This window comes from Bufo gargarizans, unplaced genomic scaffold (genome assembly GCF_014858855.1).
Source record: "Bufo gargarizans isolate SCDJY-AF-19 unplaced genomic scaffold, ASM1485885v1 original_scaffold_1883_pilon, whole genome shotgun sequence".
Taxonomy (NCBI): domain Eukaryota; kingdom Metazoa; phylum Chordata; class Amphibia; order Anura; family Bufonidae; genus Bufo; species Bufo gargarizans.
In genome coordinates, this window is record NW_025334555.1 from 159,539 (window position 1) to 179,597 (window position 20,059).

At 41.2% G+C, this 20,059-nt stretch overlaps 1 protein-coding gene across 1 annotated transcript; it reads left to right on the top strand.

Annotated features, from left to right (window-relative positions):
• The first annotated feature begins 3,726 nt into the window (after nt 1-3,726).
• On the top strand, nt 3,727-19,720 carry LOC122923770 (cytochrome P450 2G1-like). The gene is made up of 10 exons (XM_044274606.1): nt 3,727-3,749; nt 8,597-8,789; nt 12,932-13,094; nt 14,384-14,533; nt 15,433-15,593; nt 15,719-15,895; nt 16,054-16,195; nt 17,879-18,066; nt 18,265-18,406; nt 18,945-19,720. The coding sequence occupies exons 2-10, from the start codon at nt 8,610-8,612 to the stop codon at nt 19,124-19,126; spliced, it is 1,485 nt and encodes a 494-aa protein (XP_044130541.1). The 5' UTR covers nt 3,727-3,749; nt 8,597-8,609; the 3' UTR covers nt 19,127-19,720.
• Nucleotides 19,721-20,059: the final 339 nt, after the last annotated feature.

Below are 20,059 nucleotides of genomic sequence, written 5' to 3' on the forward strand. Positions count from 1 at the left end.
CTGAGGAGTGAACAAATGTGGCTTCTTTTCACCCCCTATTCACTTCCTTACATACAACTGCCTAGATTAAGCTAGGGACAGATCTCAAGTCCTGTTGGGGAACAAAACCCTACCTCTATGATTGTCGGGGCCCAATTGATTTGGATATATGAGCGCTCGGAGAGCTGACACAGACACACTGCTGAGTCAGGTTCTCTCTCCTTTATTACACACAAGCAAACATCTTTATAACACTACAGATAAACATAGACAAATCGGGCACCCCGCCAAGGGGAGGAAATCGAAACTAGTGTTTCGATTAGTTATTCATATAAGGAAAATTTCCGCACTATACTAACAGAATTTTTAATGGTTAAAAACTTCTACAGCATCCTATCTTCTTTAGCAGCGCATCACACAGAGAGAACATAACTCTCTTGGCCTTGTAGATAGAACTCCCTACATCCTTCCAGCTGGCTCATTAATTTTTCACATATGCACAAGATGGAGGAAATACAACACATTAAAATATGAAATAATATTAGATAACATTACATGACTAGAACTGTTTGCAAGCTCTCTATTCTGCAGTACTGCATATGCCCCACTATGATCACTATCTTCCATGGCGAATATTATCCTTGGTGTGATTTTTTTTTAGAAAGCTGCATTCAGTTTTCATTCAGACCTACAGGTGGTTTCTCCAAGTCAATACAGTTGACTAAAGTATAGGATGTTCTAAAACTTTGCTAGTACTGAGGAATGTGTCTACAGGCAGTAGGATCCTTGTGCACACCTATGTTGTGTTCTTAAACATAAGCTGCATTCACTAGACTTGCAATGAGATGTCATAACATAAGTCCATGTGACTAAGGACCCTATTAGACTGCACGGTTTTCAAGCCAATTATCAGAAATGAACGCTAGCGAGGAATTAGCCTGTATAGTCGAGCAGTCGATCAGCCGATGAATGAGCAAGCACTAATTTGCTGACTGATGGGCATCTTTCACCATGATTACCAGCGACACATCTCCCTGTGTATTCAGAGATGTGCTGGCGATAATAAAAAGATTATTCAGTTGTATTGTATCTCAGGATGGTGCAAATAAGCGCCTATGGATGTGCAATCATCCTTCAGTGCTCACACTACCCAAAAATCGGGGAGTGTAGTAAAGTGGCCAGGTACATTACACTTAAGGGGTTGTGCTAAGATAGAAATGTATCCCCTATTCACAAGATAGGAGATAAATATTTGATTGGAGGGGGTCCAACCACAAGGAACTCCACCAATCATGAGGGCAAGGGACCTGTGCCTCCATGTAAATGGAATGATAGGTCACACAAGTTCGCTGCAGCTCTAGTGAAAGCTAAGCATGTGTGTGAATGGCTGCCGAAACAATTAGGTGTCTTCCAATCGAACATTTGACTGACAGCAATCTTCAGAGTAGATCTTTTAAGCTGGCCGTACACTTAAGAGTCATATTGACCAGAATACGGATGATCAATCGAATGTAGATGATCAGTTGGTCCCATAAATGATTCAAACATCAGCATGCCCGATGAAGCACACAGATCATGAACATGGCTTAAAAAGTAAAGTGTAAACCAACACAACTTTTGCACAAAGTTGCAAAATTAGCCCAAATCATTGTTTTTAGGCAGCAAATCATTCTGTCTAAACAGCGATCTACTACCCAAAAACTAAGGCGATGAGCATTCCCCACACAGAGGAGACAATTCCTGCATGTAAATGTAGCTCTCATCTCTAATGATGGTCATTCCATTATGGCATATAAGAGAATTACTTCACACAGTTACTGTACACCAGGGGTGGGGAACCTCCGGCCCGCATGACTATTTCATGTGGCACCCAACTCCCTGCCAGAACATATTGTGAAAATGCTAATGACCGCTTCCATTATGGAAGCGGTCATTAGCATGTGGGAGGCACAGGAATGTGAGAACAGCGCATTGCTATCTATACTCACCTTCCTTGGTCTTATTCTGGCCCCAAACTGTGTCTTGACACATACAGTGTCAGGACGTAGTGCATGTAGACGCGCACTATGACCTGACACTGTGCGCTGTCAGGTCACAGTACAGCGCGGCAGGAAGAAGTCCAGGAAGGGTAAGTCAAGTGGCATCACCGTCCGGAGCTGGAGAAGTAAGTTTATTTATTTATTTATTTTAAATGTCTGATCTGAGGTCTGATTGGGGCTGATCTGAAGCTGGAGGGTCTGATGGGGTCTGATCTGAGGCTGGGGGTCTGATCTGAGGCTGGGGTATAATAGGGGTATGATCTGAGGCTGGGGGGGTTTGAACTGAGGCTCGTGGGGTGTGATCTGATACTGGGGATCAGATAGGGGTCATCTGATCTGAGACTGGGGGCCCTGATCTGAGGCTGGGCGATCTGATGAGGGTCTGATCTGAGGCTGAGGGGTCTGATGGGGGCTGATCTGAGGCTAGGGAGGGTCTGATGGGGGTCTGATCTGAGGTTGGGAGAACTGATGGGGGTGTGATCCGAGGCTGATGTAGGCTGTGCAGTCTGATAGGAGACTGATATGAGGCTGATGGAGGTGGGGGCATATCTAAGGCTCAGAAAGGGACAAAGGCAGGGACAGTTGCAAAAAAAGAGGCAGGGAAGCGGCAAGGAGAGTGCAAGCTGGGTGAATCCCTCTTTGGACCCCGCCCTAGGATAAGCTTGGCTGCCATTAATGCCAAATAAAGAACTAAATACATAACATTCTCAATGTAAAAATTAGACTGCTATGTGTGGTCAAAATGGCGCCTGTACTATTTGTAATATATAGTGCAGGTGCCATTTTGTGCTGCAAAAATACATCACTCGAGATTTTTTTTAATTGAAGAGCAATTTCTGTAACTTACCCCTAAGTCACTTATATGTTTGACCAAATATAGCCGTCACATTTATAAGTTGAACAATGTTACAAATATCCAAATGGCCCTCGGCAGCAAAAAGGTTCCCCACCCCTGCTGTACACGAAGAGACACTAAAGTTATCAATTTTATTTTCTTAAACTACTATTTGGTGGCCAATGCCCATATGGCATGTTCAAATATACAGGAGAATCCGACCAACCAAACACTAAATTAAACTTTGAGAATTGCTTTGAACGGTGGATTTCTCCTCTGCTGAAACTGAAACCATATGTACAACTTGGAAAAAACGCCCTCCTCATGCTCCTAGGAGTTGCATGTAACAATTTTTTCCAGCCAAATCCCAGCATATTTGCCGTATAGCAGCCAGATATCCTCTAGATCCCATTATAGTCAATAAAGCAGGCAGGCATTGCGGTAACATCCGGCTATGCTGGATCCAGAGAGCTTTACTTGCTTATATACTGTATATTTTAAAAAACAAAAAAACAGCAACAAAAAAAAACCTGAAAGATTCAGCTACTAATAGCAAAAATCCAAATGCACTATCCGCTTTCTGGTACTTGTTTTTAGGCTTTTTTTTAATCTTGGTAGGAGTCCCCTGAGATTTTTTTTTTTTATGGGTTCCATAGTGCTAAAAACATTGTGAAACCCTGGAGTAGATCATGTGATGGTTTTATATAAGCTCCATAGAGCAACAGACCTGTATGTACTGTATATGATACTGCTTCCTGCTCACGTGGGGGAGGGAGGTAGACACACTGACGAGAGAAGTCATTAAGTGTACGACAACGGGTGCCTGCCTACACCTCAGCAGCAGATACTTCCTCCTCCTGTTGCACACCTGTGGGAGGTCAGAGATCCGGATCCCGGTGAGAACATTTTCCTCCTCTTCAGAGACTATTTTAGAAACCATTTTTCCATTCTCCAAGACTCTTAAAGGGACACTACACTTGAAATCGTATCTCTATTTTCTCTGCATTTGAATGCAATCTATTGTTTTCTGTTATCAACTGAAAAAGCCTTTTCTTAGGATTACCTAGAGAAAATATAGGTTAATTATTAAAATATATAAAACATTCTTTTAAAACATACATTTATACACTGCTGGCCCTTTAACAGGATGTCCTTTTTTTATGCTTAGGATGGAGTTGGGATGTGAGCGTGTTATGTATGCATACAAAGTAAGATGGGCTTTTTTTCATGACTAGGGTTGAGCGAACCCGAACTGCAAACCCGGACTTTTTCACTGAAGTTCGGGTTCGGTGTTCAGGTGAATTTATTATTTCCATTATAATCTAGTTATAATGGAAAATAATAGCATTCTTAAAACAGAATGCTAAATAAAATGGCCATTGAGTGGTTAAAAATAATTTAAAAAAACTCACCTCATCCACTTGATCGCGCAGCTAGCTAGTATCCTCTTCTTTCTGCAGGACCTGCAAAAGGACCTGCGATGACATCACCACGCTCATCACGTGATGAGCTCTGTGACTTCATCGCAGGTCCTGCTGAATGAAGATAGAAGGATCTATGGTGACATCACCGCGCTCACCACATGGTGAGCGCAGAGACGTCATCGCAGGTCCTTTTGCAGGTCTTGCAGAAAGAAGAGGACACAAGCTGCGTGATCAAGTGGACCGAACTTTACTTTATTATTTTCCATTATAACATGGTTATAACGGAAAATAATAGCATTCTTAAGACAGAATGCGAAATAAAATGGCCATTGAGGGGTTAAAAATAATTTTAAAAAACTCACCTCATCTCCTCATATTTTAATCGGATCTCAGACCAAACCCCCTAAATATTACAAGCACATTAAGTCCAAATAACTGACACCAGACCAGAGTAAAATAAAAAAATATATTGTGGCATAATTTACTATATTTTTGCCCTACAAGACGCACCTTTTCAACTCAAAGTGGGGGGAAATGTCAGCATGTCTTATGAGGCGAATACTAATGAGCACTTCTTTTATGAAAGTGCTTATTAGTACAGGAGGACCAGGATGCGGTGAATGCGCTCCCGACGCTTCCTTTGTACTCACCACTTCCTGGTCTTCTGCAGGGCTCCGCATGCTGTGCAACGTCCGGTCACAGCACACTGCGGCACGAAGAACAGAAAGAGAGCTGGATCTCAGGAGCAGCATTTGGAACAGGAGAGGTAAGTTGATTATTTTTTTGTCTGATCTGAGGTCTTATTAACATGAGGGTCTGATTTGAGGACTGATAGGGGGTCTTGTAAACATTGGGGGTCTGATCTGAGGTTTGATTCGGGGTCTGAGCTGAGGTCTGATTGGAGATCTTATTAACATTGGGGAGTTTGAGCTGAGGTCTGATTGAGGGTCTTATTAACATTGGGGGTCTGAGCTGAGGTATGTTTGGGGTTTTATAAACATTGGGGGTCTGATCTGAGGTCTAAGGAAAAGTCATATTTTATTATTTTCCTCCTCTAAAACCTTATGGGCAGGGGCGTCTTATAGGGTGAAAAATACAGTACTTACGGCTCCTGGGTCTTTTATCCTCCAGTCTAAGTCCTGGCACTGGACTGTGTTCGCAGGTGCCAAACCAATGGTTGGTATCAGGACCCAGTGTACAGGTGATGAAAAGACTCTGGAGGGGTACTAAGAATGGATGCCGGTGATGGTGTTATGTGGTGGATTTCAGTTGCTAGGGCCAATTTTCATAAGATGTTAACCTATCAGTATATTTGTATTGCTTGTGCAGCAAGCCCAGGAAAGGGAGGCTGGGATAGTTGTGGCTCTTAGGGTGGTGGTAATCGTCACAGATCACTGTGGCGATCTCGGCACTGGGGCCATGCAGTGACTGGATGGCACACCCTTTTTACCCTTGGGGCACTCCCTGTAGTTAGGACTTCTGCCTGGGGGTAGTTAGGGTACCCTTGGTGTTAGGTGTTTGGGTGCAAGGCTGGATAGCAGGTGAAGTGGATGGTGGAGTCAGAATCCAAGCTATTTGGTTGTAATAAATAAAGTATCTCTTTATTAAGGTACAAAATGGAAGTAGTAGTTCATCCTGCAAAAACAAGGCACAGTTCCAAAGCATATTCTTTCCCAATAGTAACATATGGACAGCAGCAATGATGAAGGTAGTAATTCTCTGTCTTTCTGTTTCTCTCTTTCTCTAAAGTCTCTCAGCAGAACCATAGACATGCAAAGAGATTTTTGATAAATGCTTCTGCAATTTCTGGGCAGAGGGGTGCAGATCTAAGATATGGTTGGCCAAACTGTCTCAAACTGACTAATTAGGGGACAGACTCAAGTCCATCCCCCTGATAACCTGACACAATGAGCCAAGTGAGGGCCAACTGAACTGCTTCTCCTGTTCCCAACATGAAAACATTTCATATTAAAGAAGCTGCAACTAGGGGGAAAGAGATTTTTACAGCTTTGAATGATGACTATATAAATTCCTATGCACTGATCTCCTCCTAGTGGTGACTGCAGGCATTTTGTAATATTTTATCTAAAGCAGGGGTGCTGAACCTTTTTGCCGCCGAGGGCCATTTGCATATTTTTAACATCGTTCAGGGGCCATACAAAATTCTCAACGTAAAAATTTGACAGCTATATTTGCACTTCAATTTAAAAAAATCTAGAGGGATGTATCTTTGCAGCACAAAATGGCACCTGCACTATATACTACAAGTAGTACAGGTGCCATTTTGACCACATGTAGCAGTCTAATTTTTAAGTTGAGAATGTTATGTATTTATGTCTGTGAAGGTTCTCATTTATCCAGGTCATGGTATATCTGTAAAGAAGAAATCAAGGCAACTGGACGTACTGTAGATTTCTTGAAAACGTTTCACTTGTTCTTCCAACGAGCTTTCTCAATTCTGAGTGACTGTACAAGAATTCTCTGGGAATAAATATGTAACTGAATCAACATCTGGTAATTATACCCAGCATGGGGTCAGAGGTCATTATACCCAGCATGGGGTCAAAGGTGTTGATTCCATTATCCTAATTGGAGTCAGTAGGCCATCTACGTAAAAATGGAGAAGCCAAGCTTGAATAGAGGCGGAGGGGTTAGACATCAATTGTCTGCCACATACAATGCTGTCTTGACACCTTTTTCTGGGAGGTCATTATCACCTACTGACTCTGATTAGGATAATGGAATCAACACCTTTGACCCCATGCTGGGTATAATGACCTCTGACCCCATGCTGTCTATAATTACCAGATGTTGATTTAGTTACATATTTATTCTCAGAGAATTCTTGTACAGTCACTCAGAATTGAGAGAGCTCGTTGTAAGAACGAGTAAAACGTTTTCAAGAAATCTACAGTTAGTCCAGTTGCCTTGATTTATTCTTTACAGATATGTTATGTATTTAGTTCTTTATTTGGCATTAATGGCAGCGAATCTTATCTCGGGGAGGTCCCTGTTGTTGTTTCTTTCTCAGCCTTAGATCTTCTCCCACCTCCAACAGCCTACATCAGCCTCAGATCAGACCCTCATCAAACCCCCAGTGTTGAGATCAGACCCCCCACCCTCAGATCAGACCCCCAATAGGCCCACAAGCCTCATATCAGACCCCTATCAGACACCCAGCTTCAGATCAGACCCACAGCATCAGATCATCCCTCACCAGAACCCTCCAGCCGCAGATTAGACCCTATCAGACCCTCCCCACCCTCAGATCAGCCCCGATCAGACATCAGATCAGTAATAAATAAATACAAAAATAAACTTACCTCTCCAGCTCCGAACGGCGCTGCCACTTGGCAGATTCACTTACCCTCCCTGGTCTTCTTCCTGCCGCACTGTACTGTGACCTGACAGCGCACAGCGTCAGGTCATAGTGCGAGTCTACGTGCCTCTGGCCTGCAGGCCGGAGGTTCCCCATTCCTGATCTAAAAAGTAGCAATTACTTTTAGAGAAGTATGGGGCGAGATTCATCAATGTACTAAAGACATTTGTCTGGTGTAAATGCATTGAGAAATAAGGTGTTCAGAATGAGCACCACATTTATGAAGCACCTGTTCCATTTTTTCTGATGTACATGTTAGACTAAGTAGGTGAGATGGAGGGTGACCGTCTTTTATTATAATTTTTTTATAATCAAAATTTTATTAATTCTGAGATGTTCCACTTTGTGGCCTGTCACTGTTTGACACACATGTACTGGGAAGATGGATGGGGTTAGGGCCCATACTAAGGAGGTAATTTACTGTCAGATAGACGCAGAGGTTATTTGCCCTGCAATCTGCGACTTTTCCCCGCTCACGCTGGGTCTACAGCAAGGAAACTGGCTTACATTTAGACCAGCAGCAGATGCGCCAAAGTTATGTAAAGGTCAGCTCCTCTACATAACTTGCGCCAGCGCAAGAGGTTATTAAGACCAGTGTCTAACTTTTGCTATGGTGCCATATGAGATCTCTGTATGCTCCTGTCCCTTTCCCATATTGTTCCACATGAGAGGTTATTATAGACTGTAATGTTTAACACATGATATTAGTATCTCCACTTATCACATGGACATGTAAGTCCTTGCATGTCTTTTCCGATGCAGTGTTTTACCGAATACGTTATCACTGTGCATATCACTACCTTATAGGGAGAAGTGTAAGTGTAGTGATGTCATTGCGTCTTTGCATATGGAGCACGTTGGACAGACAGGTGTAAAGGTCACAGGGTGTAGGGAACGCTCCTATATGCAGTGACTAATATATATTTTGCTAACATTGCAGGTTTATATTCACAATGGAGCTGGGAGTATCAGGGACGCTTCTCCTCGCCGTCGTCGTCAGCCTTATCCTGTATTTTTTCACATGGAGGAGGAAACTTAAAAAGAAAAATCTGCCCCCCGGACCACCGCCACTGCCTATACTGGGCACCATGCTGCAAGTGAGCACTAAAGAAATGCCCCAGTCTTTGATGAAGGTGAGTTATCAGGACTGTGTTACGATGGCCACATGTCCAAATCAACAGCATGGTCGTCCATTTATTGGTTTGAGATTGCACTATATCAGTAAGCTCATTGATCTGACTCTGAAATACCTGCTCATCCTAGAGGCAGCCTATGCAGAGAAATGTAGCTGCATCTCTCGGTATACTTTTTACAGATGACGGTTTCTTTGGCCACTAAACCAGATTTGTATTTATTTTTCGCTATGATTAGATATATTACAAACTTTTATGTATTCAGATGTACTACTGAGTGGGGGGATGTCATTACCCGGGGATTAACCCTGGTTTGGTTGAGGGTAGAAGGGACAACAACACATAACGTTGGATTAGGATCCTTTTACATAGGCAGATAAACCGCCTGTAATTACTCATATAGCAAATCTTATATCAGTAAAAATGCTTCCGTTATGATAATACAACCAGCTACATCCGTTTTGAACAGATCCGGCTGTATTATCTCTAAAATTACCAAGACGGATCCGGCACTGAAACCATTTTAAGTCAATGGGCACCGGATCTATTTTGTTTAATGCCTCAGAAAACGGATCCAGCACTACTGTCATACATTGTGCTTCATGTCAGAGCCGTCTTCATCAGTATCCCATGATGCACACAAAAACCCTGCTTTCAAAATTACTGTCATAAAGCACATTCCTTTGTATGAATGGAGATTGCGCTGTGTCCCATCATTGAACTCCTCAGTTGCCACGTTCATTGATGATCGAGGCATTTGAGATTAAAATTAAGGTCTTTTAGTAATTTATCCAATAAAAAAAAATAAAAAAAACATACTCACCTTATCCATTTGATCGTGGAGAGGCCGTTGCTGCAGCCATCTTGATTGAAGACACAGTTTCTGTAATTAAAATTACCACAACAGCTTCTTCACAAGTAAATAGATTAAATAGATTAGGTTTTTTTACCGCCATTTCAGGAAAAATAGATTAGTTACCACGAACCCCCAGGAAATTCAGCTTCACAGCAAATCTAATTTTTTACTGAAATTCGTATCAAAGTCGATTCATAGTAACATAGTAACATAGTACATAAGGCCGAAAAAAGACAATTGTTCGGCCTGTCATCCTGAAAGTTGATGCAGAGGAAGGCAAAAAAATATATATGTGAGATAGAAGCCAATTTTCCCCACTTTAGGGGAATATAAAAATTCCTTCCCGCCTCCAATCAGGTAATCAGAATAACTTCCTGGATCAGCGACCCCTCTCTAGTAGCTATAACCTGTAATATTATTACACTACAGAAATACATCCAGGCCCCTCTTGAATTCCTTTATTGTACTCACCATCACCACCTCCTCAGGCAGAGAGCTCCATAGTCTCACTGCTCTTACCGTAAAGAATCCTCTTCTATGTTTGTGTACAAACCTTCTTTCCTCCAGATGCAGAGGATGTCCCCTCGTCACAGTCACAGTCCTGGGGATAAATAGATGATGGGAGTGATCTCTGTACTGACCCCTGATATATTTATACATAGTAATTAGATCTCCCCTCAGTCATCTTTTTTTCTAAAGTGAATAACCCTAATTTTGATAATCTTTCAGGGTACTGTAGTTGCCCCATTCCAGTTATTACTTTAGTTGCCCTCCTCTGGACCCTCTCCAGCTCTGCTATGTCTGCCTTGTTTACAGGAGCCCAGAACTGTACACAGTACTCCATGTGTGGTCTGACTAGCGATTTGTAAAGTGGTAGGACTATGTTCTCATCACAGGCATCTATGCCCCTTTTCATGCAACCCATTATCTTATTGGCCTTGGCAGCAGCTGCCTGACACTGGTTTTTGCAGTTTAGTCGGCTGTTTATTAAAATTCCTAGCTCCTTTTCCGAGTGTTTTACCATTTAGTATGTACGGGTGACTTGCATTATTCCTTCCCATGTGCATAACCTTACATTTGTCAGTGTTAAACCTCATCTGCCACTTACATGCCAAAGCCTCCAGTCTATCCAGATCCCTCTGTAGTAGTATACTGTCCTCTTCAGTGTAATATACTTTACACAGCTTAGTGTCATCTGCAAAAATTGATACTTTACTATGCAAGCCTTCTACAAGATCATTAATAAATATATTGAAGAGAATAGGGCCCAATACTGACCCCTGAGGTACCCCACTAGTGACAGTGACCCAATCTGAGTATGTACCATTAATAACCACCCTCTGTTTTCTATCATTGAGCCAGTTACTTACCCACTTACAGACGTTTTCTCCCAGTCCGAGCATTCTCATTTTATATACTAACCTTTTATGTGGTACAGTGTCAAATGCTTTGGAGAAGTCCAGATATACGACATCCATTGATTCGCCGCTGTCAAGTCTAGAACTTACCTCCTCATAGAAACTGATTAAATTAGTTTGGCATGACCGATCCCTCATGAGGCCATGCTGATATGGCGTTATTTGCTTATTTCCGTTGAGATGCTCTAAGATAGCATCTCTTATTAAACCTTCAAACAGTTTACCCACAGCAGATGTTAAACTTACCGGCCTATAGTTTCCAGGCTCTGTTTTTGGGCCCTTTTTGAATATTGGCACCACATTTGCCATGCGCCAATCCTGTGGGACATTCCCTGTCAGTATAGAGTCCGAAAATATCAGAAATAAGGTTCTGGCTATGACATTACTTAATTCCCTTAGGATACGGGGATGTGTGCCATCCGGTCCTGGCGATTTGTCTATTTTAATCTTTTTAAGTCGCTGTTGTACTTCTTCCTGGGTCAGACAGGACACTTTTAATGGGGAATTTATTTTTACATTCTGCATGTAATCTGACAGTTTATTTTCTTCAGCGAATAGATTGGAGAAAAAAATATTTAACAGCTTTGCTTTCTCCTCGTCGCTCTCTGCAACTTCCCCCTCATTACTCTTTAAAGGGCCGACACCTTCAGATTTATACTTTTTAACATTTATATAATTGAAGAATATTTTAGGGTTAGTTTTACTCTCTTTGGCAATTAATTGGTCTCTAGTTTGGCCGCTTTTATTTGTTTTTTACATGTTCTATTTTTTTTCTTATAGTTTTTCAGTGCTTCCATGCTATCCTCCTGTTTTAGTGATTTATATGCTTTCTTTTTGTTGTTTATTGCTTTCTTTACAGTTCTATTTATCCACATTGGTTTCTTTTTGTTCCTTAACCTTTTATTCCCATACGGTATGTACCTCTCACAATGAGATTTTAGGATGCTTTTAAAGATATCTCATTTTGTGGCTGTATTTTTATTTTTGAGTACTTTGTCCAAGTTAGTTAGGCCTATGGACTCTCTTAGTTGGCTAAATTTAGCTTTTTTGAAGTTTGGTATTTTTGTTTCTCCCTGTAGAAACGCTCTTTTGAATGATAATTGGAAAGTTATTACTTTATGGTCACTATTTCCCAGGTGTTCCCCAACCTGCACATCTGTTGTTCTGTCAGGCCTATTGGTTAATACTAAGTCCAGTATGGCCGTCCCTCTAGTCGGGTCCTGAACCAATTGGGAAAGGTAATTGTCTTTGGTTATTGCCAAGAACCTGTTTTCTTTATGAGATATACAAGTTTTAGTTTCCCAGTCTATATCTGGGTAGTTGAAGTCCACCATAATAACCACCTCATTATGATTTGCCGCCTTCTCTATCTCGGTATATTAGGTGGTTTATAGTAAACTCCTATTAGTAATTTATTATTGTTTTTAGCTCCATGTATCTCTACCCATTCATTTGTCTTCTATTCGCTGAACACTATTTAGGACTCTCATCTCTTGACCAAGAATATAGAATGGTTAGAAAGAGTAAATCATCCTCTGTAGGGCCAGGCCTGTCCTGCATTATACACAAGTCATTAATTTGAATGGACTGTGTGTTATGTTTAATTTCTCCTGTGGTGGTGCTGCAGTAAAACTTAACACTCACTGCCAGGTGTCCCCATAGATTACAACTGATTGCTGGGAGTCTCAGCAGAGGAAAACTGAGATCAGCTTATAATCAAGTGACCCTTCAAAAGGTTGTCTAAAGAGAGAACTTGTGAAACTGAAGTCTGAAATACCAGTCCCATGAGCCAATATCAACACACTGTTGGTATAAGGTAGGTAGGAAAGTGAATTTAATATACCTTATTTCCTATTTTTCTCTTCCAGCTTAGTGAGACCTATGGGCCGGTGTTCACCATCTACCTGTCCAGTGCACCAGCGGTGGTCTTGGTTGGCTATGATTGTGTGAAAGAGGCTTTGATAGACAATGGGGATATGTTTAGTGTCAGAGGGCCTTCAGAATTGGGTAATTTGCTCTTTAAAGGTTGTGGTAAGTAAAAGGTCTTTACATTACTTTATTTTTGTATACAGAGCCAACATGTACTGCAGGGTTGTACATTTATGATTACGTAGTATGATTTTGGAATGTGAGTAAACCCGGAGAACATGGAGGAAACCCAAGAAAACACGGGTAGGACATACAAACTCCATGCAAATGTTACAGAACATGGTACTGTATTAGAGTTTGCCATTACAGAGCTCATGTCCTTTGCTTGTTAAAGTGGCAATGAGATGACTAGGGTGTAGAAGAAGCACATACATGAGTACTGAAGAGTAGAAGAAACAGGTAGAGGAGATAAAATCATTAAAATAAGAGGGTGCGTGAGCTTTTGGGAGGTGAGTCACAAGTAAGTGAATAGGGTATGTTAAAGGGGTTGCATAGTGCTAAAATATTGATAATCTATCCTCAGAGTAGATCATCAAAATCAGATGGGGAAGGGGGTCTGACTCCCTCCTTTGGTAAATTTCTAAATATGTCTTCTCCTTCTTCTAACAGTCAGAGTTACATTATACTGATGCGGAGCTCTACATTCTCCATATTTGCAGTACAGTGTGTTTTAAAGAGGACCTTTCACTACTCTACAAACTAAAAACTAACTAGATCAGTGGGCAGAGCGGCGCCCAGGGGTCCCCCTGCACTTACTAGTATGCCTGGGCGCCGCTCCGTTTGCCCGGTATAGGCTCCGGTGTCTGCGCTCTCTCTGACTGATTTTTTGTAGGAGGCGTGTCCCTTGCTGCAGCACTGGCCAATCGCAGCGCACAGCTTATAGCCTGGCTATGAGCTGTGCACTGCGATTGGCCAGCAGTGCAGCAAGGGACACGCCTCTTACAATAAATCAGTCAGAGGGAGCGCAGACACCGGAGCCTATACCGGGCAAACGGAGCGGCGCCCAGACTTACTAGTAAGTGCAGGGGGACTCCTGGGCGCCGCTCTGCCCACTTATCTAGTTAGTTTTTAGTTTATTCTGTAGTGAAAGGTCCTCTTTAAATATCCTAGCTACCTACTGCCACCACTAGAGGGAGCTCAGTAGTTTTCTGCATGTGTTATAGGTTGAACTCAATAACAAAAACAGTTTCCAATAAGTGAATAAGCTCCCCCTGGTGGTAGCTACAGGAAGTTAGAACGTTATGTTTTAAATCTATAGCTATGTAGGTGATTTGGAGCTCTGTATCAGAAAGTAAAGCACCAATCACTTTAAACAAATGTTTAAAAAATCACCAGCGCAGAATCTCGGCAAAAAAGTATGTTTAACTATGTGCATTGCTGTTTATTCTCAGGAGTGATATTAACCAATGGTGAAAGATGGAAACAGCTGCGCAGGTTTTCTCTCACTACTCTGAGAAATTTTGGTATGGGGAAGAGGAGCATTGAAGAACGTATACAAGAGGAGGCGTGTTACTTGGTGGAAGAGATTAAGAAGAATGGAGGTCAGCACATATACAGAATAATAGATTGTTATGTGTCCAGGAAAAAAAAAAAAAGTTGAATTGTAACTTGAGACATAACTTTGAAAAGTTTGGGTCTCCTAATGGAGGCTTGAATTGAATGCTGGTGATTTAGTTTAGCTGTGTTGGAATCAAGTCTTTTTAAAGTGGTTCTACAAGAGTAGAAAAGAAAAAAAAACGATCCTGGTATTGCAGCTCAGCTCTATTGTAATGCATGGAGCTGAGCTGAAATACTAAACTCAACTTGCAGACAGGTGTTGCACCACTTTCATGTTTTTTTCCCCTAATCTCCATGCTTATTAGTTTATAGCTATTTATAAAACATTGTAGCATATTGTTTTATAGTATAAATGTTTATTTATTTATTACAAAATTGTATACAATATAATAAACCATATGCTGGTACAAAATGAGACCAAGCATATACCCAGCTCCCACCAAAAGCCACAAATGTGGGCAAAATGTATGTAGTCCAAAATAACAACATGAAATCATTTATAGCAGACAAATACTAACCATTGCACAATAAATGCATGATCAATAATAATAAGACATCAAAAATCTTATACCTGACCAAGGTAAGCATACGAGGACTACCTAGGTGGGCCTGGGTGCAGGGAAAAAGCGCCCCATGCATATCGCCGGTAGAATCCGGCTTCCACAGGGGTGAGTTTCCTCAGGGGTGGTACCCTAAGCATTAGGCACACTGGATTTCAACCACTCATTTTGTTTTCAGGAGTCGCTGGAAGAGGTGTCTGGCAATGCCTCTCCCCATTTACTACATTTACATGATCTACATGCGTGGGAGAAATAACAGCCGAGTGTTCAGCCAACAGGTTTCTCAAGTCATTAATTAAACAAATATTGATATTTCCTTGCAGGAACGCCCTTTGACCCAACATATCTATTGACCTTGGCGGTGTCCAATGTTATCTGCTCAATAGTGTTTGGAGAACGTTTTGACTATGAAGATGATAAGTTCAAGACACTTCTTACCTTACTAAAAGAAATGTTCCTACTTATGTCTTCCGCTTGGGGAATAGTAAGTTAACATGTTCCATAACTCTTGGTGGGATCAGGAGATTGTAAGAATAATAAATACCAATGACATATAATAATATATTCAGGACTGTACTAATAGAGCCTTTTCCTCCTCTCATTTTTCAGCTTCTCAACATCTTTCCTAAGACTCTCCACTTTCTTCCTGGACCCCACCAAAAGATATTTACAAATCTGAAAAAACTGAAGGACTTTGTGGCAGAATCCTTGGAAAGCCACAAAGCAACACTTGATCCTAATTGTCCTCGAGACTTCATTGACTGCTTCTTAATAAAGATGGAAGAGGTGATGCCTAACACTTCTATATGTAAAGTGTTTAGTACAAAAGAAAGCAAGCTACTGTAGTTCTCATAGCATCTATATATAGCCCAATATAGGATTGACCAATCAAAATGCCTATGATAGACATATGTAATAATACCAAATACTTTGTGACATTACAGGACAAGAACAATCCAAAAACGGAATTCCACTTTGATAATTTATTTGGCACGGTCATAGACCTCTTCTTTGCTGGTACAGAAACAACAAGCACAACCCTGAAATATGGTTTACTCTATCTGCTCAAATACCCCGATGTGCAAAGTAAGGCTTTATTAATAACCTTCAGAATCATCAGAATGGGTCATCTTTATCATATACAGTGGGTATAAAAAGTCTACACACCCCTGTTAAAATGTCAGGTTTCTGTGCTGTAAAAAAAAATAGACAAAGATAAATTATTTCCGAACTTTTTCCACCTTTAATGTGACCTATAAACTGTACAACTCAATTGAAAAACTAAAATCTTTTAGGTGGAGGGAAGAAAACTAAAAAACTAAAATAATGTGGTTGCATAAGTGTGCACACCCTCTTATAACTGGGGATGTAGCTGTGTTAGGAATTAAGCAATCACATTCAAAATCATGTTAAATAGGAGTCAGCAATACACCTGCCATCTTTCAAAGTGCCTCCGATTAACCCCAAATAAAGTTCAGCTGCTCTAGTTCGTCTTTCCTGAAATTTTCTTAGTCGCATAGGCCTTAGTGACAGGCCTCATAGCTGCTAGGGGAGATTTATGGCATGTTTCCATGTCTTCTCCGTCAGTCATCAGGTCTGAGGCAGCACCAGATGCTACAATCAGTCTGGGAAAAGAGCCCAGCCCAGACTGTCAGTCAGGGGAGAGAGAGTCTTTGGGAAACAAAGTTCTGCTGCAGGCTCTGTACGAGTGGTCTCACCCGGGCTGGCTGAGGGGCCATGGGGCTAGGTGCTAGTCAGGACGTTGGGGGATGCCGTGACGCCTGGGAACAAGGGTCACGAGGCCAGAGTCGGGAGGACTACTGGGCCACAATCCCCCAAAAAGGTGTTGAAGGATCACCTGGACTGTATGGCTGGAGAAAGGTGCATTTATGTTCCACATGTGAACAGCGCTTGATCTAGGTGAGTCAAGGCTTGTGTTTTTGTATTAGCAAGTGCCTAGATGGGCAGGTGTTTGTTTTGTTTAATTTATGTTTTGTTGCTGTGAAAATAAACCTCACGTGTGGACCTGCTGTTGTGAAGATAATTGGGAGAATGACAGCCGAAAAAGAGCTAATCCCTCACAATTTATATACCCTATTTGGCAATTGTGAGTTAAAAGAGACACTTCCTCTGTTCAGGGTCCTAATCTTTTGACCAAAGTGTAGACCATGGATCAGCAACCTTTGGCACTCCAGCTGCTGTGAAACTATAACTCCCAGCATGCAAACATGCTCGGCTCTTCTTCTAACTCCCACAGAAGTGAATGAAGCATTCTGGGAGTTGTAGTTTTTGAACAGCTGGAGTGCCGGAGGCTGCTGATCCCTGGTCCTGTATTGTTGCTGATCCTGTCCTGTATTGTACAAACAACTCATTGCTTGTATAGTGCCACATTTCACCTGAGGTGGAGCCGTAGGGAATCTGAACACTTTGGTCAAGTTTTAGCATCTAATTTTTGGTCCTATGAGATAATATGACTATCTCTAAGGGAATTCTAGATTCCAAATAGATATCATCCATAGAAGCTCTAGTGGTCATCAGACCTCTCTCGAACATGAACTGTTTACTACGTATTCACTTCATGGATTAATCCAGGACAAAAGTAGATATATGGTGATGTTAGCACTTGAAACTGACCATCTCCCTTGCACCATGTAGCCATTTCTATACAGTATAATGCTACAAGGCTCTACAGTAACACATACTGTACTCCATTACAAACTAGGCAAAAGAGAAATGACGTGTCTATTACCTTTTAATATTTGCCAAAAGGAAAAATTCATGAAGAGATGGATCAGGTGATTGGCCAGAATCAATGTCCTTCAGTAGAAGATCGAGTCCAGATGTCATACACGGATGCTGTTATCCATGAAATTCAGAGGTTTGCTGACATCACACCTTTGGCACTTCCACACTCAACCAGTCAAGACACGACATTCAGAGGATACCACATTCCCAAGGTCAGCTTTCTATATTTGTTGACTTTATGTAAGCCTCAAGAAGCCACTCACAAACAGAAGGAAAGTAATATGATAGTGAACCCTACAAAACCCTGTGATATCTTGGTGCTTTTGAAATGTGTGTGCATATATATATATATATATATATATATATACATATTTACATATATGTTCACACTCACTTATTCATGTTTGCAGGACATTATTATCTTCCCCTTGCTGACCTCCGTCTTGAAGGACCCCAAATGTTTTAAGAACCCGAAAAATTTTGATCCTACAAACTTTCAGAATGACAATGGCAGCTTCCAGAAGAATGAGGCCTTTGTACCTTTCTCCCTAGGTAATGTTTATGAGAATTGTTGCACTAGTATATATTAGTATGCTATATATTCCATAGCTTGTCATACTTCGCCAGATTTTTTTTGTCAAGTTGGGGGAGATAGTGATTGTTTCCGATCAGCAAAGATTTCAGTGCAACAAGGTGGTCAACTGCCAATACAGTGGGGGCTTCCAATGTGGCCATGTCTTTTGACATCTCATTTAGCCAGGGTTATGACATGCTCTAGGTATAACACTTATGTAGGGCACATTTACCCAACCATATTTGCACCATAAAAAAGTTAACCAGAAAATAGGCAACTACAAGTGCCTTAATGGATGGGCTACAGTCCCCACATAACTTCTAGCTTCAGTGACCATATTCTTTTCTAGCTTAAATTTATGCCATAACATTAGACAGAAAAAGCAGAGCTGCATGCAAAATGATGGTCACCTCTGCGGGACTCAAAAGACCACATTATAAGTTATTGAGGTGGTCACCATTGTTATAATAGAAATATGTCAAACTAATTATCATTATATGTCACCCCTTACCATAGGCAAAAGAAGTTGCATTGGAGAGGGTCTGGCACGGATGGAAATATTCCTCTTCCTTACCACCATATTACAAAAATTTTACCTGAAATCAGAAGTGGCTCCTGAGGATCTTGAAATAACCCCAGAACCAAACAAAAATGGAGGAGTACCAAGGACCTACCAGATGTATGTGACCCCTAGATGACCAAAGTACTCCAAGGAAGCTTTCATGTATTTCTTAGTAATTAGAGGGGCTGTCTCACTTCAGCAAAAGGCATGTATTATGTAGACAAAGTTGTCTACTTTGATGGCTTGATTCATTTCTTTCATCACATTATATACTGCTCATTTCCAGAGGTTATGGCTACTGCTGAGGAGCACATGAGAGTCGGCAAGGACCGGAGCTGCTGCGCAAATGTGCCTATTAGCACTCCTATGGTCCCGGCCACCGGAGAGGCCAGCACTTATCCACCGCTGCTGGATTGCTGGGTGGTCATAACCCCTGGAAACGATCAGTGTATAATGTGATGAAAAAATGAATCCAGCCAGCAAAGGAGGCAATATGGACGATCACAATACATTAGTAAGTGTATGTTTTCACTTTGTCTACATGACAAATGGGATTTGCTGAAGTGAAACAACCCCTTTAAATCTTTTCAATGAATAACATGAGTTTGTCATATATGTAGACTGTTCTAAGGATGAAACACCTGTAATATGTGAAAACATATACTATGATATACAATACTCTTTGTATATTTTACAAACTAAAAACCCATCTATACTTAATATAGCCAATTCCTAGACACCTGCTAGGTGAATACCTAGATAAAAAAAATAAAAAAAATCTGTTTATGAAATAAAAAGGAAAAAAAATGTGTGTACGTCTGTACATTTATAAATGAAAAAACACACAGTGCCAACTTATCAGAAGATAAAGCACCAGAGGGTAGAGGGAGGCTGTGTGGCACCGCATTGACCTGTTGTTGTAGTCGTCCTTGACTGCAGCACAGGACAATGCGGGCGATGAAGGACAAACCCCGATATTAAAATGCAGGAACAAAAATAAAATGGCCGGTGCTGCCAAGGAAGGTATATAAAGAAATGTTTTTCTTTATTATATATAGAATATCAGATA

Coding starts and splice junctions, on each gene's coding strand:
- LOC122923770 (XM_044274606.1), top strand. CDS start 8,610: ATGGAGCTGGGAGTATCAGGGACGCTTCTCCTCGCCGTCGTCGTCAGC. Junction 13,095..14,383: donor TTTGCTCTTTAAAGGTTGTG/GTAAGTAAAAGG, acceptor GTTTATTCTCAG/GAGTGATATTAACCAATGGT. Junction 15,896..16,053: donor TCTTAATAAAGATGGAAGAG/GTGATGCCTAAC, acceptor GTGACATTACAG/GACAAGAACAATCCAAAAAC.